The sequence below is a fragment of the Microchirus variegatus genome, assembly GCF_963457635.1.
Source record: "Microchirus variegatus genome assembly, chromosome: 3".
Classification (NCBI taxonomy): Eukaryota; Metazoa; Chordata; class Actinopteri; order Pleuronectiformes; family Soleidae; genus Microchirus; species Microchirus variegatus.
Genome location: NC_139804.1, coordinates 31,330,697 through 31,356,425, shown reverse-complemented (window position 1 = coordinate 31,356,425; position 25,729 = coordinate 31,330,697). Strand labels below are relative to the sequence as shown.

The 25,729-nt window shown below is 41.1% G+C and overlaps 1 protein-coding gene across 2 annotated transcripts in view; it reads left to right on the top strand.

Moving 5' to 3' along the window:
• The window catches only part of grik4 (glutamate receptor, ionotropic, kainate 4), a gene marked incomplete at both ends in the record, with an annotated part of 170,707 nt that overhangs the window by 96,796 nt on the left and 48,182 nt on the right, over positions 1–25,729 (top strand). For both annotated transcript variants that reach the window (XM_083886306.1, XM_083886305.1), the window contains 3 exons: positions 3,529–3,690; positions 9,246–9,398; positions 11,620–11,724. In XM_083886306.1, the coding sequence (XP_083742432.1) occupies positions 3,529–3,690; positions 9,246–9,398; positions 11,620–11,724 (420 nt within the window). The remainder of the gene's footprint in view (positions 1–3,528; positions 3,691–9,245; positions 9,399–11,619; positions 11,725–25,729) is intronic.

The following is a 25,729-nucleotide window of genomic DNA, read 5'->3' as shown; positions in this document are numbered from 1 at the left end:
GAGTTGCCGTCATGTTTTAAAGAATCAACCTTTTTTTCTTTTTCTTTTTTTATGTGAAAGCGATAAATAAAATTCTCCGTTGGAATCCATGTGTCAGTGTTGCCGTGGGGAGCTCAAACCAAACCGTCTCCAGGTGACAGGCAGTGTCTGGAGCTCCTTTTAAATCTGTCAAATAATTCACCTTCTTCTCTCTCCATTGATTTAAGTTTTTTAATCTCTCTTTCCTTCTCTCTCTCCTCCTTCAGTGGTATCAGTTGGTGTCTTCTTGTTTCTCCACTGCTGTAGTAGACTGTAGTAGTCGACACTGTCCATTTCACACCCCTTTATTTATATGCAAGAGGGCATAGTGCTCACGTGCAGGGATTTATTCTGTGCTTGCTTTATCTGATAGTGGATTTCCTTTTTTTTCTGTGTGTGATCGCGTGAATGTGCATCATAAATGCAGCACAGTAGTTTTCTGCAGACAAAGCTGGAGGATATGTTGGTGACCTTGGTCTTCTGTGAGAATATGTGCGCATTGCTCATCTATAGGGATTCCAATGCCCGCGTGTATGTGTGCGTGCTACAGTCTTGCATAGGTACATGTATACATACCGGCGCCTTTGAGGGTTGTGCTTAATGATAGGCTTGTTTGCACAGATCTGCCTCTAATGATCTACTGAGTACGCTTAGCCGCTTAATTATATGGTCTATCCCGAAAGGCTTAGGCGACCTCACGAGGCATAGTTTAAGATAGACGAGCATAGAAAAGTAAACGCGTTTATGTAAATTCATGTGAAACAGCGTCGGTATAGCCATGACCTTTTAGTTCATCAATTAGCTCTTCGCCAACTCACCAGGGCTGGTGTGTTCATGGTCGCGCTTTTCAAAACTGGTTGTATTCAAAATCAAAGCCACAGAAAGTAAAAGAGTGATTGAAAATGCAGGACAACAGTTACAAAGAACCGACAGACCTCCTCTTTAATGAGAGAAGTGGTGGAGCAGCCCCTCAGACTTTCTTTATATATGTTGTTTGACTCTTTAAATCATGATTCGCTTTATGATTTTCCAGGTGCTTTATAAAGATAAATAAAAAAAAAAAACACAAAATCTGTTCTCTCGGACATTTCTTGTCTACAGCATTTTTGTTTCTGCCTGATCTGTGACGTAAAACAACTCTGCAGGCTTTATTTCTGTGAAACTGTGTGTGCAAGTGCAAAAACCCTTTGACTAACGGTGCACTCCAAACTCATCTGAAAGCAGCAGTTGAACTCTTGTAGAAGATGATTTTTGCGTGGGGGATGCACAATTCTTAAGTACAAAGTAATTATTATCGTATGAATGTGCACATATATTCCTGCTGCTGCTGCTCGGGTCAGATATCATTCATATATAACACACATCTCCGTATCCATCGCTTCTATAATGTCCGTGAAAATCATCTCGTGTTGACCTCTTGCTCTCAGTGTTGGGAGAGATTTTTGATTTAATGAAGCCATTTGTCTGCAACATGCATTACGGTTGTTCTGCTGAATGCCAGTGAAGCCTAACATCGGGAGTTTCCAGGTTTCTGAGAGGATGGCACTGGCTATCATAAGCCTCCCACTCAAAGTCAATTTCCACCGTCTCTTCCTCCTGCCCTGCTTGGCTCTGAGTCTATATCGGGGCCAGTCAACGTCTGATGGTCTCCTCTTGCCTTTTTTTACCTGCTTATCAGTTATTTCATTCACATGTTCAGCCTTTCTCTATGAATTGCCATTATGTGATGTGCGCAATCACTTCTCATCCTTACACATAAAAAAAAGACAAGTTATCCTCTTTAATTTAGCAGTTTTTTTGGGGTTTTTTTGTTTGTTGCGACACTAGACTTTGTATACTTTAATATCTCCAGGGGCCAGTCGAGATTTTGACTCATCTTACTGCTACTTTGGTAGCTCTGTACTTCTGTACAGTCGGTTGGCACGATGTGTAAAGAAGCTTGTTGTGCGCACTGCGCAGGCATTTGGCAGCTTTGATGATTCTTTTTAATTTAAAGGACTCATATTATACCCTATTTCTCCAAGTTAACCCAGTTCCCTGGTGTCCTAATGAACATGTCTGTGACATGCTTTGGTCAAAATACCATAAGGATGAAGCACCACAGCAGTTCAATCACCCTGTGAAAACAGCCCTGTTCAGAACACACTGTTTTGAGTCGCTTTAAATGCAAATGAGACACAGTCTCCGCGTCACTGAGGCTCCGGCAGCTAACAGCAGTTAGCATTTGGAAAGGCCATCATTTGCTGACTCTAGCCGGCACATTGCGTCATATATAAGATGTATTTATGGACCACTGGACACGTAAATACTCTGAGGCTGGAAGTTTGTGTAGAACTCTGTGCTGCACTGTGCAGCCAAGAATAGAAAACTCTGCAGACTTCCACTCTTCTGGATACTATTGCCCTCCTGTACTTAGACTGAGGTGGACCACAAAAACATGACTGAGTCATCTTTTCTCACAATTTGCCTACTTATAGGGCCTCCAGAAGTATTAAAATGATGAAAAAGTTGATTTCGCATAGTATGTCTCCTTTTAAAGTGTTGGTGACTCTGTGTATTTGCACGCAAAAGATCTAACTCCGTTTCCACTTCCTTGTGAATAAGCACATTCCACGTTCACTTGGCAAGTCTTTTTCCTCCCACATCACATATTTTTGGATCTCCCCTTTGCCACTCCACCATTCTCTACAACCTCTCTCTCATCTTCAGACTCACTCGGCCTCTGTAACAGACAGAGACAGTCTTGGTGTGTCTCAGCCTGGCTGTCATAACCCTCATGGTACAGCAGTCTGCCAGGCAAAGGCTGCCACCTAAGGAGGGGGTGGGTGTCTGGGCTCTGACACATCTATTAACCTTCAGGAGATGTCTGTCCTCCATCACACTCCTTTCTCTCCTTCTTGCTCGTCTCTATCTCCACCTGCCCCCCCCCCCCCCCTCAGCTTTTCCTCAGGTGGAGGGAAACTGTATTGTCCCTTGAGCGAAAGAGAAAATAACAAATAAATGTATTTTTCACTCCTTCCAACTGGGAGCATTTTCGATATATATACCCTGCAGTTTTATTTAACTTTCTCAATTACCTGTTGCCTCAGTGTCCATGTGTTGTCCCTGTTTCCTCTCCAGCCCCTAACCTTCACAATTCGTACAATGACCTACAGTGTGTGTCAGGAGATGCATATATGAGCGCTTGAATTTGTGCAGCGATGCGTAAGTAACGTAAAATGAGGGAACGAATAAACTGTGGCAGCTTTATCAATCAACTGGAATAATAGAAGTTAATAAAAACTACGTGTGACAGATGAAATTGGACGTAAATGTATCTGGTTAACATGTGCCCCCTTTTTTTTCTTTTTTTTTACATTGACAGTAATTCAATATTGGATTTGACATTATTTAAATCAGATTATGACAGATCACAGCAGATTTGTCAACTCCGATCTCAGTCAGCTTCGTTCACATAATAATCTCTTCTGTTTGTCTCTCTCTCTCTCTCTCTCATTTTCGCTCCTGCAGGAATTCTCTTTACTGCGACTCGACGACGTGGTGGACCAGCGAGTCAACATCGTCGGGTTTTCTGTCTTCGACAAAACTCATCCCTTCTTCCAGGACTTTGCGCTCAGCCTCAACCGCTCCTGGCAAGAGAACTGTGACCACGCACCCTTCGCTGGCACCCCAGTTAGTGCAACACACACACACACACGCAATCTCACAAACACTGCAACGACAGCCCACAGGGAGAATGGATGGAATCCTGTTATTGTATTTTCTCACAAAGTTTCAACTTTTTTTTTTTTTTTGGCCCTACCTGTGTACTTACCAAAACTTACCAACTAAAACTTAGAAAAATACGTTTGAAACAGTACGACATTTATCTAGTGAACCACTCTAATTGCAGGTGTTGCTGGTGGCAGTTGTTGTTTCCCAGACGGCTCATTTTCAGGACCTGGCAACCCTAATTATTACATTTATAATGAACTTCACAACCCCCTAAATCAGCCATGTCCAAAGTACGGCTCGCGGGCCGATCGCGGCCATCTGTCAGATTTTGTACGGCCCGCAGCTCTGGTTTTATTAAAGCGGAACTAGACCGGAAGTTCCTATTATCGCTGTTTTTTTTGGTGTGTATCTGCGTCATTACCTTGTTTATGAAGCCCTGACGGTTCGAAACAAAAAGTTTAGCCATTGCTGAGAACGTTGTGTTTTATTGTAATCTCGGGGCTCAACGAGATCACTGAAAATCCCGTAATAGTTACGTAAAGCAGCGGTTCTCCTGAACAACCGATCGTCCTGCTCCGGGCGGTAGTCCGGGCACATCAGGTTACGTACATTGAACTGCAGAAGAAGAATAACGTCCGTTGTGGAGGTGTTTCACGAGCAACAGTGTCTTCTGACTCTGGGTCTGACTCCGGTTTAAAGTAATAAAAGGGACTGTGGCGGGGAGTCGTGATGAAGCTATTTTTAAACACTGCTAAAACAATGGTTTGATAATGAGGAGCAGTGCATCCTCTGTTCCAGAGGGGGGCGTTGCGCTTCTGAGAACGGATGTGCTGGATAGTACTGGCCAATCACAAGACTCTGTCTTCTGGGGGTGAAAGTTCACTCTGAAATCTCGCAGCAGAAAAACACTGTCGGAAAAGAGGATTTCTATCGGCTAGTTTACAGCAACTAGGAGGTTTTTGACCATAAAAACAAGTTAATATATGTAAGTAGACCTCCATAACTAACATATATGTAAAACAGGACCACTCTATGTGACCTTTAGGTATAATTTATGACCAGAGAGGAGAAACCGGCTTTACTCACACATCATCCCCATTAGCTCAGCTGGTAAGGAGATGCACTTTGAAACCAGAGTCCCACGTTTGCAACCCACCTGTGACGGATAGATCCTATTATGTTATCTGACTCCAGATATGAAAGAAAGGCAAAAAAAATGTTCTTTATTTGTTCATTCCTGCATGGCCTAGATTTTTGGTTGCATTGCCAAATGAAATTATTATCAAACTGTGGCTTTGTTTGAACCTTTTACTGTTAAAAAAAAAAAAAGGCCAGTGTCCCCCAGGGAATCTTCACATTATCAAATCTGGCCCTTGCTAAAAAAAAAAATCATCATCTGTTCTCATCAAAACAGTATCTGTAGCTCAGCATTTAACTGACTGCACTCTGCATTGTCGAAGGTGTGATTTTCAATTTATAAATGTATTCTTCTTGAACAGCATTGGTAGAAGAAGTACAATTAAACCGTAAAAACTTAACATTAAACTTAACATTAGGAGCAGGAAGAAGCACGACGCTCAGCGTGTCCCACCTCTTCATCTACAGTTACATCAACTACATTTTTGAACTCAGAAAAGAACATATACCTACTGAGGAGATAGTTTATTAATGTTGTGCTGAGCAGGTTTTTATAGTTAATCCAGTCACACACTGAATCAAGAACATTGTGTGTTCTCATTACAAAACTCTCTTCTTTTTTTATGAGACAGAGGCTTAGCTGAGTATTCTACGTCAAAGTCGGCACATAAAAATGTTATGTGCCGACTTTGACGCACAATACTCGTCATAAATTACTCATGAGTGCCACCTATTTGTCAATGACTGCTTGTTTATTTGACGAAAACTTATAGATGTGCCATTAACCCCCGTTCCGAGGCAAAGTACTCTCACCAATTATGCCTACACACAAGTACCACACATAAAAACACAACCGCATCCGAGAGTAACGACGAACTCCGCCCCTGATTAGATTGATTTCCCGCTCTCGGAGACCAATAAAGATGAGCGTATTATGTCTTAAATGTTTTATATTCATTCATTCAGAAAATAGAATACAATTGCTTACAGAGCAGTTATGTGATTCTACACGACCATTAAAGTCCCATTTATAGATATTATTCCCATTTATAGCTCGTCGTAGCACTTTTTGATGGTTGTTTGTCTTTATATGCGTCCCTGTGATGGACCGGCAAACCTGTCCAGGCCGTATTTACGCCGCTGGGATTGGCACCAGCATCCACCGCGACCCTCGCGTGGAGGATAAAGCGGTAGAAGATGGATGGATGTAGCACTTTTAAAGCAAATGCAAAAAAAACAACAACCACTATATATGTCTTGAAGTCATCATTATCCCGTTAACACCTAAGCCTCAAAATGTCCGTCTGGACATTCTTGCTTATTTTAGCGATAAAAGGGCCCGAAAAAGGGTCCTGTGAGTAAGTGCTTTTGCCCATTTTTCCAGAATAACTTTCAATATCTGGCAGTTATTTACAATTTACTGTGTATTTGTAATTTAAATGAAGAAAAAGAAAAATGTTCATTTAGAAAAAACACTGCAATTGTACGTCAGAGTTTGTTAAATTCTGAAGTTGAACAGTATATAAAACATGTTTAAAATAACATTTAATTTGAGTTTTTTCAAAGTCCAAAAAAAATGGAAACTATGTACATGTGTTTTTCCAACGCTCTCTTCTTTTGTAAAAAAAGACGCTGATTCGTCAGCAATAGTGCGAGTGAAATTACCGTAATAACCACATGATTAACTTGACTTTCAGAAACTTTTGGAATTTTTCCAATAGCACCAACTGTAACTCTGTAATGCAAAGTGCGCTTGCGCAAACATATCGTCTCCAATACGCTCGGTGTTAAAGGGGACATATTATGCTAAATCTAAACTTGGAGAAATAGGGTATAATATGGGACCTTTAAAGGGTTTAACAGCCCGAAACATAATAAATTAAAGAAAGATATCAATCAAATGTACGTACACAAACATCGCCCCAATCGCTCGCCTTTGTTTCACAAGACTGGTGAACAGGTTAAGAATAGTGTGAACGCAGCAGTAAGAGAAATCTGTTCTCAGCAGGTCACTCGGATACATTTGAGCCTGCAGTGTTTACTACATGTGACTAATTAGCGAATCACTAAAGAGAATAAAGGCTGATGATGGCAGAGCAAGAGAGAGAGAGATTAACTCTTTTAGACGTGCACGTAGATAATTTGCTGTCTTTTCCATTATCAGTAATTAGGACTAGAGGAAATCTAAATGTCACGTTCTGCATACTAGTGACCTCTTTGCTTGTGCAGAGCGAAGGGTTTTCATGATACCAACTGATTTGTAAAATTGAGGAGAAAAAAAAGAACAACAGGTTGTGACATTTGAAACTGGTGGGTTCACAGGAGAATTATTATTATGTTCTATTAAATATTTTTGCAAAACTGTGATGACATTATTGAATTCATATCGAGTCGTGTAACCCGCAGAGACGCACGCAGACGCTCCTTATCTCCACCTGAGACCGCAAATATCACAAAGTTCCACAAGATGGAATGGCACAGTCATATTAATACAAGATAATATTTTATTTCAGGTGCAGAGACTGTAACTAGTCTGATTTTTAAAAAATAAAATGTCACTTTGCCATGTCAACAACATATCCTTGTGTGGACATGTGCCCTCATTTTGCATATGTCACCATAATTAGCGGATTATTTTCGCATGTTTCACTCTAATTAGCATATTCTTTTGAACATGTTCACGCTCATTAGCAGACATGCTTACTTTCTCCTTGGATCTTCAAAATAACATTTGTAAGTTCTGATAAAAGAAACTGTACACTCTTAGAAATAAATGTGCTAAGTAGAACCATATAAGGTTCTTCTGCTTGCCCTCATAGGAGAACCCTTTTTTTTGGCTCCAAGTAGAACCTTTTTTCAAGGTTCCACCTGGAACCCTTTTGGAGGGTTCCACCAAGAACCCCGTTTAAAACCCTTTATTCAAGGAAAGGGTTTTTAAAGGGTTCTCTGGATCAAAATGGATCTTACTGGAACCATTAGTGTTACCAAGAACCCTTGAAAAAACCTTTCTTCGGGAATAGGTTATTCAGAAGCAAATGGTTCCAGGTAGAACCTCAGCCCTTGTAGAAGAACACTTTTGGAACCCTTATTTCTAAGAGTGTAGACACCCTTAGAACACAGAGCATTCCGGCTGCTTTTTCCCATTACTATGTTTAAACGTACATACAAAGTTTCTTATATCCTTTTTTCAGCACAACCTGAACAATCTGATAAAAAAATAAAAAATTCACCAACTATATAAACACACCTGAGCAAAAAGTACTCGAAATGATTAAAATAGGATTGAATTTGCGAAATTTGAAAACGTGTCACATTTCAAAGTTCACTCAGCTCGTTTTTATGAACAAGAAGCAAAGAAATTCGGTCTATTTTTGTGACTTCTGCACAACTGTTGATACGTTATATCGCTACTAAAAAGTGCGACATAAAGTGAATCATAACTTTGACTCGACGACGCATTAGAAGAGGAAAAAACGACCCATAAACACAACCTCAGGACGTCCAAATAAGGCGACATTTCCACGATATTAAGAAACATATAAACAGAAATTAGTCTCACATTAAATATAATATGCTTCGACTGATTAAATTATATTATTCAATTTACTTTCCAGATAACAAATAGTAGTAGAAAGTTTTCGTTTGAGTTTCAACACTAAATTAGCAATTTGACATCTTGTTTGAAGTCTTTCTCCCAAATATTTTAATCCTAAAATGAATTTACTCATGTTTAGAATGTATTTGCTCGCCCATATTATTGCCCTTATAGTGCAATTCACTAATTATGGAGAATATGTAATACATCAAAGTTTTGCAGTTTAATGCCCTTTTGTAGTTATCTTTGATCTCCAGAATTCATTATTATCGCAAACCAAAATTCCCCTCAGCCTTGTATCAACATCCATCAGACGTCTCATCTCCGCTTCCATTACAGCGGTGAACCTCCGACTCTCTCCTATACTTCATAATATGAGGCATCGTGCATTTTAATCAAATGTACATAGCCAGGATGGCGGTGGTGGTGGTTGATGATGAGGCTGTTTGTACAAGGAGAGATGAGAGGAAAACGCTGCCTCTCTGGCTGTTTTCTGAGCCCTCACAGAGAGAGAGAGGCAGGCGGTAATTGGAATAGTCGGGGTGTGCCAGCTTCAGTGGGGATAAAAGGAGGAAGGACAGAGAGGGAGAGATGGTTTTCAACACTGTCAGCAGATCAGAGGCTTTCTAATGATCTAATGGAATAATCTAACTGCCACTCCAGGGATGCGTTAACCCCTCGCTGACCGCGAAACCGCTAACACGTTTCGCTCGCAGTTTGCGAACTTTGCAGCTTCACGTGTAGCGTTATAATATATATTCACCCTTCTTTCCTTCCGCAGCTCTCCTCCGCTCTGCTCTTCGACGCGGTGTACGCGGTGGTGGCAGCGGTCCAGGAGTTGAACCGCAGCCAGAACGTCGGCGCCACTCAGCTCTCCTGCAAGTCCTCCAAGATCTGGGAGCACGGCACCAGCCTCATGAATTACCTGAGGATGGTAGGATTGCCTCCGCGCCGGCCGTGATCGAAAACACGCGGACAGGAGATACGGCTCCCTGTGACCTTAAGAGGGATATTTTTTTGACACTTTGTGAAATGTGTTTTTCGACATAGTGCAGCGACCGATCCAGTCTCTCTTTGGAAATGAGACCAAGCGTGTCATTGAGAGCTGCGCCTGCGAAAAAAATATAGGTTAAATAAAATATCTGCACATCAGCAGTCAGTCAGTCGCTGTAGCTCAGCGTGGCATAAAACTTTTTAAAAAAACAAGAGGAAACAGCGAATCATGCTCTTGTTATTTGAAGTAGAAATCTTTGTTTTGGGTAATTTTGTAATACCCTCTGGTCTTTTTACACATAATGTTGAAAGGCATGAGGAATAAAACTGTCTAACACACAATGAAATTCTTCAATTTGTTTTAAATTAACAAAATAGGCTATAATTAGCGAGCACCTGAGTAGGCGTTTGTTACCCTCTGACAAAGCCCTGGTTGTTTCTTAGCGGGAAAGTGAAGCAAATTATTTCCTCAAAGTAATTCTCTCTTATTTTTAGAGGAACATATCCTGCATTAGACGAATGAGAAGATCGTGTTGAGATCAACACTTTCTATGTATTGGTTCCTCTACAGAGACCTTGGTTCTCAAAGTGCGGTACGTGTACCACCGGTGGTACTTGGAGGAAAATCATAATTACCATACTGCTGTACACTCTTAGAAATAAGGGTTCCAAAAGTGTTCTTCTACAATGGCTGAGGTTCTACCTGGAACCATTTGCTTCTGAAAAACTAAGATTAAGATTAAGATTCCCTTATTAGTGGGGAAATTTCCAAATTCTGCATTTAAACCCATCCGTGAGTTAGTGAACACACACAGCACACAGTGAGGTGAAGTACATGCAAAACCCAGAGCAGTGAGCTGCCTGCATTCAGCGGCGCTCGGGGAGCAGTGAGGGGGTCAGGTGCCTTGCTCAAGGGCACTTCAGCTGCAGACAGGTCGGGTTCAAACTGGCTACCCTCCGGTCTCAAGCTTGAAGCCCTAACCACTAGGCCACAGCTGCCCCAATTCTATTTCCTGTAGAAAGGGTTTTAAAAGGGTTCTTGGTTCCAATGGTTCCAATAAGAACCATTTTGATCCAGAGAACCCTTTAAAACCCCTTTCCTGGATAAAGGGTTTTGAAAGGGTGCTTGGTAACACTAGGGTTCCAGGTGGAACCTTAATAAAACGGTTCTACCTGGGACCAAGAAGGTTTCTCATATGAGGACAAGCAGAAGAACCTTATATGGTTATACTTAGCGCTTAAGAGTGTATTTACCAGGCTATGTGAGGAAAATGTAATGAATTAATAATAATTAGAGTCACAATGTCTCTCACTCCATCTTAATCTAATGTCACTTCACCAGTGTGTGAAGTATATGTGAGTAGGAGGAGGACGATGACGCAGCAAATAATCTTATTGGGAATAAATCTGCTTCCTGCACACTAAGAAATCAAAGTATAAGATTGTACCTAAAAAGGTACAAATGCTTTGTCGCTCCAGTTGTACCCTATCAGGGTACAAGCACTGTACAGGGTACAAGCTTTTTTGTACCTCTAAAGGAACATTTCTGCATCCCTAGTAACAAAAATGTACCTGTACGCACTGAGAAAGGTACAGCGCTTGTACCCTGATAGTGTACAACTGGAGCGACAGGCAGCAAAAGGTACAGTCTCGTACTTTGATTTCTTAGTGTGTGTTTGTGAAAAGACCGTAGCTGACTTTGCTCTAAACTCACGTTGGGCGATAATGGTGTTTATTTGAAGAGCTCGATATATTATTTTCTCAGACTGTGGTGCTTGGTGTAAAAAAACTTTGAGAGCCAGCGCTCTAGAGCGTATTTGTTTTTTCAAAGACAGCCGATATAGATTGCCCATTAAAGCCCTTTAAAGATATATACTCTGTGTGGATTAGGTCAGTTGATCTGCACAGTACATTGCACTGAGAGACAAAAATGTTCTTTCCTAATGGGATGGAATGGATGAATGTGATTGGTTTAAAGCCAAACACTAGAATGCGACTTGTGTTTTTCTGTAAATGGATGATATTATAGCCTTGTTTTTTTTATAGTATTATTATAAAGGCTGGTGCATATTGAGCAGTGTCATAGCCTGAAGTCCAATCTGTAATAGGTGCTGTTGATACTGTTTTTTTTAAACATATCTCGCTCTCTCTGTGTTGGATAGGTAGAATTGGAAGGTCTAACGGGCCACATTGAATTCAACAGCAAAGGCCAGCGGTCGAACTACGTCCTGAGGATCATGCAGAATAGCAAGGAGGGCCTGAGGCAGGTACGTGGCTGCAAGTGGCACACAGATGTGTGCGTCACGTTCTTCACACTCATCGAACACACACACACACACACACACACACACACTCACTATTGGTATATGTATTCAGACTACATCAGCAAACCCATACAAATGCCATCAAGTTTATTTGATTGCCTCCAAAGAATTAACATATAAATAGTATGTTTTACGGAATAGTATTTCTGAAGTGACCCATGAAGATTCTTCCATTTTCTCTTTACATCAACACTTGTTATATTAAAACCAGCATCTCCTAGTCGCAGTATGGTGTTACACATGGCAAAGGTTACAGTCGTATCTACAGAAAACTGGATCGTACAGTACCGTTCAAAAGTTTGGGGTCACCTATGCAATTGTTTTGTGTTTTCCATTAAAAGTCACACTTCTATTCATCAAAAGAGTTGCAAAATGAATAGAAAATATAGTCAAAGACATTTACAAGATTAGAAATAATGATTTTGATTCAAAATAATAATTTTTCCCTCCAAACTAGCAACTAGAACCAGCAAAAAACTGTTTTCAGCTGTGCTAACATCATTGCACAAGGGTTTTAAAGGGTTTTCTAATCCTTCTAACACGATTATCAAACAAGATGTACCATTAGAACACTTGAGAGATGGTTGCTGGAAATGGGCCTCTATACATATTCCATTAAAAAACAGACGTTTGCTGCTAGAATAGTCATTTACCACATCAACAATGTATAGAGTGTATTTCTGATTCATTTACTGTTATATTCATTGAAAAACAAGTGCTTTTCCTTCAAAAATAAGGACATTTCTAAGTGACCCCAAACTTTTGACCGTTAGTGTACAGCAGTGATGTAAAGGAAACCGCCTCATACAGCAGGTGAGGCTTTATATCGCTGTTTACTCGGCGTCTGGTGCCAGAGGACACAATTAAAGAGGAAATTGAGGAAATGTTTTTCCTATTTCTTTTTTAAAGCCTCTCTCTGTGCCCACGTAGGTGGTTTTAATTACTCTGGCTCAAAAAAAGGACAACAGGTCAAGCGAGTCTCTCTGCCCAAATGACTGAGTGTCATATGTCCACACTTTTATGGTAAAGAAAGTTTGTACATTGTAAAAGGTTAAAGAATGGTGACGCCTTCATTGTCTCTAAGCCTCACTTTCCCAACAAAAACAACGAACACGTCCATGGAAACTGAAAATCTTGATTCTCAGCACAAAGAAACAACCATCCAACAAAAGCAATTTCAGTTAAGACGTCACAAATGACTGATCAGTAATTAAGTAAGTCGCCTGTTTACCAACGTGGCTTTGTTTCAAATGTTTGCCTCTTTTGAAGGTGAATCTTTGCTCACCATTTAAACACAAACTGAAAACACTGGGTGTTGGATTTTGGTGATGCTGCTTCTATTGTTGCTTTTTTTAAAGTTGTGTTTTCTGACCTCTAACTTATTTTACTGTCTTGTTTTCACAAGACAAAATGTATCGGCGAGGGATTTGAGCATGCCGTTCATCCATATCAGTCACTTCAGTGTTGCCTCATTGGATGCTGGGGATTTCCAGCGTCCTTTAATCTTGTTTTACCTGTGTTTCTGAAAACACTCAGCATACACTATAATCTGAGCAATCCTGCATAATCTCTGAGGTCTAGCTGCCACCAATTATTATTTCTCTGTTTTTTTATGGATTAAAGGGGCCATATTATACCCTAATTCTCCAAGTTACATGTCTGTGACATGCTTTGGTCAAAATACCATAAGGATGAATCACCACAGCAGTTCAATCACCCTGCCAAAACAGCCCTGTTCAGAACGCTCTGTTTAGTAGTATCTCTTTAGGTCCACCTTAAAAAAAAGTAAAACAAAACTGGGACAGGAAATGACATCAGCCACAGAGGCTACTGGGAGCTAACAGCAGTTAGCATTTGGAAAAGTGATCATTTGCAGGCTCTAGCAGGCACATTGCCGTCATATATAACATGTATCCACTGGACAGATAAATCCTCTGAGGCTGGAAGTTTGTGTAGAACTCTGTGCTGCACTGCGGAGCCAAGAATAGAACTTCCGGCCCTCGCCAGCACTCACACACGTGTTTTACGGACAAAGCGGAGCTGCGTGAGAAAACAATTCCTAGGAATTTAGCGCATTGTGACGTCCCAGTGAGCGCCGGAAGTCAACCTAGCGTGTTTTATCTCTTGTACTTAGACTGAGGAGGACCACAAAAACATGAGTGCGTTGTCTTTTTTTCACACTTTGCCGACTGATAGGACCTAGTGCCCACTAGAGTCCCAAATATAAGTATTTAAATGATTAAAAAGCGGATTTTGCATAATATGTCCCCTTTAACCATGTTTCAAGGATACCAAAAATAATAGCTAATAAGAATAAGTTAATAAAAAGAATAGTGACAACTGCTTTCCAACAGATTAGAGTAACTGTCTGCTAAAGAATGGATTGCAAACTGTGCTGCTTGCGTGTACACATGCTGTTCAGAGATCGGTGGCATAACAAGGAATGTTTCCTGTGCTTCTTGTCGAGGATTTGCAGATTGTGTCTGATTTCCAGAAATACTGCCTGCTCTGCTTGATCCTGTATGGTGTACATATAATTCCTAATCCAAGTTGTCTGCGATATCATTTCTTAATTAAATTCTGCATGTACTTCTGAGGAAATCCTGATGTAGCACCAGTAAGAGTTTAGTTGAAGCAGAGACACTGAGAACGCTCTCCCCAGTACACAGCAGCATCCCCCAAATGCTTCAGTGGAGCGGAAATATCGTCAGCAATAAAAATCAGAGGTTGATTCTGCCAGCTTAGAGAAGTATAAATTGTATATGAAAGGTGGTTGGAAGAATTTGAAGGTAAACATGAGCACAAGAGAACGGAAGCAGGTGCTTCTGGAATCACTGAGCGTTAGAGTTGTAGATCAACATGGCTGTGGTTGTGTTTACTTTTATTGCAGTAGCTGTTCGACCGTGGATTCATCTTCGATATGAGTTACAAAACAACTAAAGTTCCAGGGTGTGATAGCAAGTAAGAGAGGATAAATAAGACTGGTGAACCGAGTGATGGGGTAAATGCAGAAAATACATTAAAAAAGGATGAGATAAGTGCAAATAATATAATAATAATATATAATAATGTGTGTGTTTAAAGACACAGAGAGAGACAAAGATCAGTCCCAATATAATACAAGAAACACTTAGCTGTTTCATTGTTGTGGTTGGTTTCACAGATTAAGCTTCAGTGTTGCTCACCCAGTTTAATCTTGTGTAACTTGAGAAACCATGTCATCCTCTCGTATATACGTACATATATCCTCTCTGTACGCGTCCAGTGGAAGAACATTGTGCATTTCGTGGCGGTTATTGCGATGCTTTGCAGTGCACACGTCTAACTCTGGTGCGAGTTACCGATGCCAGAGTGACGGGAGACACAATAAGTGAGTTCCGCTGCGTCCGCACACAGTTTGCTCCTTTGGTTTTGCCCAAACTAATCTAGAGTAGATGAATTATTCCCATTTTTCCACATGCTGTCTTTCTCACTCCCGCTCAATCCACACATTAAATGGATTACACCTTAAGTATCAGCCGACATCAAGACTCATTTTGCTGACTCAATGTCATGTAAAGCCATGTAGAATTCAATTTCACATGGCTTTACACAGCTTTACACAGTCTGCTCTTCAAGCTCTGCTTTTTATAAATGTCAGCACTTAAGATTCCGTGCTCGATCTAAAGTTATTACTATAATTATTTGACTTTATGCCGTTGTGTGCTGCTGTACCAGACTGGTATTTCCCCTTAGAAATACCTGCGACAGTTAGATTGTGCGTTTCACTGTCGCTCTGAGTGTTGTTTGTCTTTGATCACTGTGTTAAATGTACGTTTTCCCCACTGTGGGCTGAATAAAGGATTAACTTATTTTACCATTATTATATACAGTATTAAAGGTCACATAGAGTGGTCCTGTTGCACATATATGTTAGTTATGGAGGTCTACTTACATATATTAACTTGTTTTTATGGTCAAAAACCTCCTAGTTGCTGTAAACTAGCCGATAGAAATCCTCTTTTCTGACAGTGTTTTTCAGCCGCGATGTTTCAGAGTGAACTTCCACCCCCAGAAGACAGAGTCTTGTGATTGGCCAGTACTATCCAGCACATCCGTTCTCAGAAGCGCAGCGCCCCCCTCTGGAACGGCGGATGCACTGCTCCTCATTATCAAAACATTGTTTTAACAGTGTTTAAAAATAGCTTCGTCACGACTCCCTCACTCTCTCAGTCCCTTTTATGACTTTAAACCGGAGTCAGACCCAGAGTCAGAAGACACTGTTGCTCGTCAAACACCTCCACAACGGACGTTATTCTTCTTCTGCGGTTCAATGTACGCAACCTGATGTGCCCGGACTACCGCCCGGAGCAGGACGATCGGTTGTTCGGGAGAACCGCTGCTTACGTAACTATTACGGGATTTTCAGTGATCTCGTTGAGCCCCGAGATTACAATAAAACACAACGTTCTCAGCAATGGCTGAACTGTTTGTTTTGAACCGTCAGGCTTCATAAACAAGGCAATGACGCAGATACACACCAAAAAAAACAGCGATAATAGGAACTTCCGGTCTAGTTCCGCTTTAACTTGTCCATAATCCAACTGTCACCACCCGACTACAGTGGATAACCATATTTGGGGTTTTGTTATGCAGTCGTCGTTGTTGTATGACTCAGAGAGAAGACACAGACAGTCTGTGCGACGACAGGTTCACAGTTTATTTGAAAATCATTTTCGGCCGACGAGAGTCAGACATCGTTTCGTAACCTTGTCTTTGGCTCCGATGTCCGACCTTTACACTGGCACTGGACCAGAGGCGAGAGGATAATGCTATCAGGCCTAATGTGTTGATTCTAAGCAACGTTATTAGGAAGCATCCCTGCCAGTTTTTGTTTTTGTTAATGGGGAGAGGCAAGGTGTAAGATGAGGAGCAGAAAATGGGGGGTGTGTTGTTTGTTTTGTTTACACCTCCCACTGGCTGTTTGGCCGTGGCTGCTTCAGTCATGCAGACGCTGGAGGTGTGAGGGTCTTGTCTCACAGCCAACATCCACAGTCGTAATCCTTTTTTTTTTTTTTTTAAATAGAGTAAAGGCCACATTATACTTCTCCGACTGCGTATGCGCTATCCGTCTGCGTCACCACGGAGACGCCTCCAGCCTTTATACTTCTGCGTCGTGGTGACGGACACGCGCTGCAATTTCCCGCCCAATCAGTAGGGGTCGCTGCGCAAGGTTGTTCTGCTTCAGGCTACAGTGAGCAATGGCGTCCGAGAAAGAAAGAGAGAGAAAGACTGTTGTTGTTGAAACAGTAGCCGTTTCTCACTTTTCTGTGTGACGGAACGCAGTTTTAAGATAATTGGAGGCGAGAAATTGGCCATTTAGAGTCTAAACATGTGCTGTGTGTGTATAGATATGACGATTTTATAGTTTGGCAGCGGCGTTATCGGCGGGGATGAGCTCCGCCTCTGTGGACGCTGGGTGTGCACTGTGAGCCGGCACAGAGCAGCTTCGCTCGGCCTGTCCTGAGGACCAATCGCAGCTCTTGCCGTCTCCGTTGTCCCTTGACGGAGTGACGGACACTTAAAAAATATTTCGTGCAGTCGGAGACGACGCAGAGGCTCTTCGTAACCTACGCAGAGCACTTTACGCAGGAGCATAAATTGGGCTTAACAGTGTCACAGTTAGAGCTGAAACAATGAATCGATTAATTGATTATTAATCGATTACTAAATTAATCGTCAACTATTTTTATGATCGATTAATCGGTTTGGAGCTTTTTTCATTATTAAAGGGGACATATTATACCCTATTTCTCCAAGTTAACCTAGTTCCCTGGTGTTCTAATGAACATGTCTGTGACATGCTTTGGTCAAAATACCATAAGGATGAAGCACCACAGCAGTTCAATCACCCTGACAAAACAGCCCTGTTCAGAACGCTCTGTTTAGTAGTATCTCTTTAGGTCCACCTTAAAAAAAAATAAATATAAAAAGTAAAACAAAACTTAAGTGACAGGAAATGACATCAGGGACAGAGGCTACTGGGAGCTAACAGCAGTTAGCATTTGGAAAAGTGATCATTTGTACGCACTAGCAGACACATTGCCGTCATATATAACATGTATCCACTGGACAGATAAATCCTCTGAGGCTGGAAGATTGTGTAGGACTCTGTGCTGCACTGTGGAGCCAAGAATAGAACTTTTCGCGGACTTCCAGTTATCGGTTGCCCTCGCCAGCACTCTCGCCTGTTTTACGGACAAAGCGGAGCTCCGCTAAATTCCATTTAGCGCATTGTGACGTCCCAGAGAACGCGGAAGTTAACATCGCATGTTTTATCTCCTGTACTTAGACTGAGGACCACAAAAACATGAATGAGTCATCTTTTTTCACACTTTGCCTCCAGAGTCACAAATATAAGGATTTGAAATGATTAAAAAGTTGATTTTGCATAATATGTCCCCTTTAAAACAAGATTAGTGAGCGTTTTAGCTTCTTAAATGTGAATATTTTCTTTGCTCCACATAACAAAGAAATCATTAAAACTGAACAATTTTGGTTTATGGACAAAACAAGACATTCCAGGTTTGACAAACAATGATCAACGTTTTTTTTTAATATTTTCTGACATTTTATGGACCAATTGATTCATCGATTAATAGAGAAAATAATCGACAGATTAATCGATTATGAAAATAATCATTAGTTGCAGCTCTAGTCACAGTCAGCAATTCCCACTGCACTTTCCCTGAATATCCTATTTTGCATCCCTCAATGTGCCGCTCTTTGACCCCTGAATTGCCATGTGGATAAATACATTTTTCTGAATCTCAATCTGAGAATTCAACCTGGAAAAGAAACACAAATGTCCTCCTTCCACCCCACATGACAAACACTTTGTCAGGAGACTGAGCAATGAGACATCTTAACTCAGCATCACCCCACTATCCTCTCATCTCCTAATCTGGTGCCCTGTGGCTGTGCTATAGATCTCCTCACATGCGTAACCATCAGCTCCTCAGGAGTTCACACTGTTACGGCCGATAACCGTCACAAATTGAATTTCTCTCGCTGGCTTTTTTTTACACCGTCGCACACACATATCGCACCTCAGTCATCTATCTTTCCGTTCATCTGTCATCCGTCTATTTAGGCACCATCACGGGTTGATTTCTGCATTACTTTAATGAGTAATGAGCACGAGTCACCAGATATGCCTTTGCCTTTGCATCTCGGACGCAACTGTTATTTGCATATTTAATCGTTGGTTATGCTTGAAAGCTAAAGATTTGGAGCTATCTGTGCGTTAAAAAAACATAAAGTGAGCGACTTATCTTCTCTGCTCCTCTTGCCACTTGTTTTTGCAGCGAGGAGCATATGGAGACAGAAGAGCAGAATTTGAATTTTGGCACCAAACATGTTCACATTATTAATCCATCAAGTACTTTTTCTGTCCAGCGTCATGATAATATTTGGAGCCGTAACTCAGACTGTAAATTTGACTGGAATTTCATGTGTGAAGTCGTAACAGTTAATATGCAAAGAGTTAAAGGTCAGTTTCATTCTGAGATCGTAATGTTCTGTTAAAAATAAACGTCGTCGTCGCGACTCAGGAATGGAGTGGAGCGACTGCAACCGTGACATTAATGATGACATTAACCTTTGGTGTCTCCGTCGTCTGTGCTGAGGATGTTTGTGGAATTTGTAAAACTGGGAATGACTCACTGTAAAATGTGAAAGTATAGTGATATATGCCAACCCTCTTATGACCATCATGACAGTCAGGCCGTCTGGATTTAGTTTTCGATTTTATGGCTGTAGAATTGTCAAAAAAATGTTTTGATGAGTGAGTGCTTTTGCCCCCGTTTTCCAGTTATTCAACCATTTAGAATATTGGTTCTCAAAGTGCGGCCCGGGGGCCAATGGCGGCCCGCAGAAACATTTCTGGCGGCCCGCAATGAATTACAGTTGATAGTTTTAATCCAGGAGCTACTAAGCTTGCTAAATGTTTATTGGACATTACTGGATACAGACCAATAAGTGTAAACAAAAATACTGGGTATTTACCTGGTTTCTATATGGTGAATGTTTGTATATTAGTGGGTTATAAGCTGGTAATAAGCAGGTAGCTACAGCCCCCAATTACTAGCTATTTACCCAGTTAATATATGGTAACAGAAATGTGTTGCTTGGTATTAACCTGTAATTAGAAGGTAAGAACAATGGCCAAAAAATTATAAAGCGTTATTATATTAATGCTTAAATTACATTATATTAACGCTTATATTACTTAACGCTAAACTGTAGAACTGGGAATGGGATTTCTTTTGTTTTTTTTCCTTTGGCGGCCCTCAGTCCAATGTTGGGTTCCTAAATTGGCCCTCAGGTATCAAAACTTTGAGAACCCCTGGTTTAGAATATTGGTTCTCAAAGTGTGGCCCACGGGCCAATGGCATTTCTGGCGGCCCACAATGAATTACAGTTGGTAGTTTTAATCCAGGAGCTACTTAGCTTGTTAAATGTTTATTGGACATTACTGGATACAGACCAATAGGTGTAAACAAAAATACTGGGTGTTTACCTGGTTTCTATATGGTGAATTGTAGTGTATTATTGGGTTATAAGCTGGTAATAAGCAGGTAGCTACAGCCCCCAATTACTAGCTATTTACCCAGTAAATATATGGTAACAGAAATGTGTTACTTGGTATTAACCTGTAATTAGAAGGTAAGAACAATGGCCAAAATACTGGGTAATTACCCAGTAAATTATAATTTAAGCGTTATTACATTAACGCTTAAATGACATTATATTAACGCTTATCCTACTTAACGCTAAACTGTAGAAGTGCAATCTGGTCATTAAAAATATTACAAATGGGATTTCTTTCTGTTTGTTTCCTTTGGCGGCCCTCAGTCCAATGTTGGGTTCCTAAATTGGCCCTCAGGTATCAAAACTTTGAGAACCCCTGGTTTAGAAATTGCGTCACTGAGACGCTGACATCACTGGTGAATCTCTTCTGTGATTGGATCGGTCGTTTTCGCGGAAGTCCTGAGGGCAACCCGTATTACAAGCTCTATTTCTCAGCTTCTCGGTATCCATCCATCCATCTTCCACTTTATGTCTAGGAGTTACGGTAACGAGAAGTACGACGACAGGATGGTCACAGAAAAGATCGAAGAAAAATTACTGAGAATAATTCTCAGATCAGTCGTTCTCACCTCCCTTATTGGTACGATGTCGGCTTCGCAATGTAATCATCTTTATTATCTGAGTTTTGGCAGGCAAAGTTCATTTCCCAGCTGCTCCCCGTGCTGACAGCCAGGTATGGACCAATGCTGATGGTGTAAGAGGTTGGCGTGGCATTGTCCTCACTGTGGCACAATTGTTCCCATCAACTTATCCGCAGAAGAGGAGGATAGCGGGGCCCCCCCAGGTAGAGCGAGAGGACAAGAGTGTGGCAGGCAGAAATGAAATGAGACAGAAAGAGTGCACTAGAGGAGGAAACAGCAAAGAAAATAAAACAGTAGATACAAAGCTATTAAATTAGAAAGAGTAAAGCAATATCTCTGCATATCAAATAACAGCTGGGGCTGTACTACTTGACCTGTACTATTTAAGCAGTCGGCCCACCTCACACTGGAGGCGAAATAATTTACCCTATATACCATTACAGTATTTCTTCTTCTTCCTGCTCGGACTCTTTTTTTTTAGGACAATTTGCTATACTTCCTTTCACAAGCCGATATAATGAGCCAGATAAAAGAATGCACAGAACTGTCTTTGGATTGTGTTTCTGTGTGTGTGTGTGTGTATTCTCCAGATGGTGAGAACACCAGGCTGTGCCATAAAACAGTCAACATATCTGGATATATACAAATAGCTAATATAACTCAACCTGTTCCTGTGAACACACGCGTTGCGTTCTTCTCTCCAGGAACATCCAGCAGTTTCCCCCCCGACACAAACCCCTGTTGTTAGAGTGGATTACAGCCGGATAAGAAGTATGAAAGAAGCTTCTGCCACTTTATTTTTGTCGTGATATTTGACTTTGAAAGCTGTAAAAGCGTTGACTCGTGTGGCTGCGTGATGTCATTGAATGCGTGATGTTTTTTTTTATGTTTATACTTCAGTGTACAGTGTGTGTGTGTGTGTGTGTGTGTGTGTGTCCGTACACCAGCCCCCGCTTCCTGTTTCTTGGCTTTACACACAGTCACACACAATAAGCCTTTGACCAATCTTTGCATGTTTAGCAGAGGCACAAATTCTTTTCCAGAAACAAACACACTGCACTCTGCCAGCACACACCACACACACACACACACACACACACACACACACACACACACACACACACACACACACACACACACACACACACACACATTGACACACACATTGACACAGCCCCCCCACGGCCCCAGCCTTCGTACACTGGCCCTCGTTTTCTACATGGGACTCAGTGACAGCAGCCTGCCTGTTAATTGGAGCATGCTATAAAAAAGTAATTACTTCATTTTCTTTCTGCAAGCTGGTGTCGGTGACAGCACAACACACAGAAGAGAGCATGAAACAGTGTCCATATAAACGCACACATGCCCGTCTATGTACATTGCAGGGCATTGGCTGTAAACATTTGGCAAGAAGAGAATCACTATTCAAAGCTCCAGTGTCTCTCTCTCTCTCACACTCTCTTTTCTGTGCCCTGAGGAATCCTGAGTAGTTATCAAAACACTGCCAGCACCTCGACATGATGTATGCTGAGATGATCTCACAACATGTCAAGACTGCTCAACAGCCAGGGGTTTTTTAACCAATATAATCCACTTCTGAAACTTTTTTCTGTGGGCTCTTTCTTGGCATTCTCAGGCAACTGCCTGCAGCCGTCATGACGTGGAATAATCACTCCCTGTGTGCAGCACGGGAACAATATTAGGAAAAAGGAACTGATAACTTTTTACTAACTATCAAATGTTGTACTTTATTTTAGGACCTGGTATCTTTGTGTGAACTTGGACATTCATTTATATTTGACAGTTACTTTAAATTTCAAGGTAGAGGCACTTCAGTGGGAAGGATTGCTGGAAAATCTATCTATCTATCTATCTATCTATCTATCTATCTATCTATCTATCTATCTATCTATCTATCTATCTATCTATCTATCTATCTATCTATCTATCTATCTATCTATCTATCTATCTATCTATCTATCTATCTATCTATCAGCTGAAAGTTAGCTAAAAGAAGACATTGCTAGCTAAGAGAAGACATTGCTATCTATCTGTTAGCTTAAAGCTAGCTAAAAGAAGAATCTATCTATCTATCTATTAGCTACAAGTTAGCTAAAAGAAGACATTGCTATCTATTTGTTAGCTTAAAGCTAGCTAAAAGAAGAAGATATCTATCTATCTATCTATCTATCTATCTATCTATCTATCTATCTATCTATCTATCTATCTATCTATCAGATTAAAGCTAGCTAAAAGAATACTTTGCTATCTATCTGTTAGCTTAAAGCTAGCTAAAAGAATAATGTATCTATCTATCTATTAGCTTCAAGTTAGCTAAAAGAAGACATTGCTAGCTAAGAGAATACATTGCTATATATCTGTTAGCTTAAAACTAGCTAAAAGAAGAAGAAGATATATCTATCCCTCTTTCTGAACTTTCCTGTTTCAAATTCCTCCACGTTGGGTCAGAAATTGCAAAGGCTTTCCTGGAGAATTGAATGTGGCTCACATTTTTACGACTGAGTCGGAGATGAAATTAACCAAATCTGACACACATCCGATATTCTTTGTCCAAGCCCGACCCAAACTCGATAGTTAGAGTAAGACGCTTCAGCTTCTGACTGAAGGATGAAGGCTGTAGCAACCACTTGCCTGACTGTAAAAAAAAAAAACGGTCTTTATTTACAATTAAGGCATATGCCAAAGGTTATCGTTACACCCAGGAGGAAGTCATACTCAAATCATCAGTCATGTCAAATGATGATGTGACCAACCTGACCATAGCCTGACAATCCTTTCTGGGTTCTTCTCTGAATCAGACCCGATAAGTCTCAGGTCAGGTATCTGTGCTTTAGTGAATTATTAATCAAATATGCCACAAAAATGCTGCCGCCGACAGTACATTCAATTATTCCCTTCTGTATGAAAACCACCTCTCTCAGGCTATAAAAGGCGATGGAGCATGGAGTGGGTTTTGAGTAGGTTGCGGCCGAGTTGGCCAGAAGTGGGGGGAAAAAAAAGGTTAAAGGCCAATGTCAGCGTGACTCAAAGCAAATTGTCCTCGTTATCATTTCCGCAGGTGCTTCACAAAAAAGTCGATGCTCAAGAAAAGACGTCCCTGTGACCTAACCCTTCAAAGATACGTCAGTGAATTTGAGTTATTGTCTTAGTGACTGGGGATTAACGGAGATTGTACCACTTGTCCTGTGAAGCTGCACACTTTTTTTTTTTTAATGCCATCTTCAAATTTTGCTCCCTTAATCCCCTCAACATAACTTGAAAGTGTGATTTTCTTTTCTTTTTTTTTCTATCGCTTCCCGGTAATAGAATTATTCCCTTGGCAAATGTGCTGCTGGCTCTCCAATTAAGCCTGTGGTAGATGTACTGAAATAGAAAGCGTCACACATATACCATACCTTGTGTGCCTCTGTGTGACGCCATAGTAAATCTTTTGTGAAGAGATCCTCAATAGACTGGTAAATGATCCAAACCTGTCGTATTACATCCTTTCCAATTTCCTCAATTACCGTGTGAACATTTACAGCCAGATTGCGTTTTATGCCTCGGCGCTGGCTGGGCGACAGCTGCGTGGACGCGAAAACAGTGTTCGGGGATGTCCGTCCGTGCCGTTCTCGTGAAAGTGATATCCCGCGAAACGCAAACCTCGCGAAACCGGTCGATGGCTTAAATGATTTGCACCACGTATCGAATTGTTATTTGAGACATGAGATACCATCACATTATTATTCACTCCATCCATACGCTGATCACGAGTCTGGTGAATGTGGACAGACGTGAATGTAAACTGCAACTGGATTGATTATTGAAGACCTTCAGATGTATGGCGTAATTAACTTCATTTAATAAGTCTTTTTGTGAAGAAGGTGCAGAGGAGGATGATGTAGAGATGCAAGTACCTGGAATATAGACACGTACACAAAGAGACAAAGGCTTTCATTATGGCTGAAGGTGATAATTATTTTCATAACTGATCCATCTGGTGATTATGTCCTCAACTCATTGATTTGTTGCTTTGTTGAAAAATGATGATCTGTGTTTCCCAAACCTCGAAATAATGATGTGAAAACAAGTAATTTTCTATCGATTTTTATATTTTTAATTTAGTATTGAGCAAACATAATCAAATAATCGTTGCAGACACTAACTCACATGGCATGGAATGCTTTTGAGCCATTTACACAAGACTTTTCTCTTCTCTATTAGATTTATTTATGCCTTTGTTCCCGCCCCGTCTCTCAGACCACTTTTATTCTCGCTGCTGTGGGTGCAAATGCACTCAATGCGTTGCTTTCTCCGCTGCTGCAATGTGAGGAAAAAGAGGGAGGGGAAATAATAGGTACAACAAGGTGTGTGTGTGTGTGTGTGTGTGTGTGTGTGTGTGTGTGTGTGTGTGTGTGTGTGTGTGTGTGTGTGTGTGTGTGTGTGTGTGTGTGTGTGTGTGTGTGTGTGTGTGTGTGTGTGTGTGTGTGTGTGTGTGTGTGTGTGTGTGTGTGTGTGTTTGAGGAGATGGTGCACAGCAGGCTGACATATTCACAAGACTGAAGGACATTATCATAGCATCACAGTGTAGCTCAGCACATCAAGACGTGATTTGTATCTTTGTTTTTGCCTCGGGCTCCAGCAGAGATGAGTGCATGTTAACTAGGTCTGATAGACATACGGGGGCTTATAAGGTAAGAGCTGCTGCCTCAGCTCCTGCTGATGGAGGCAGAGGC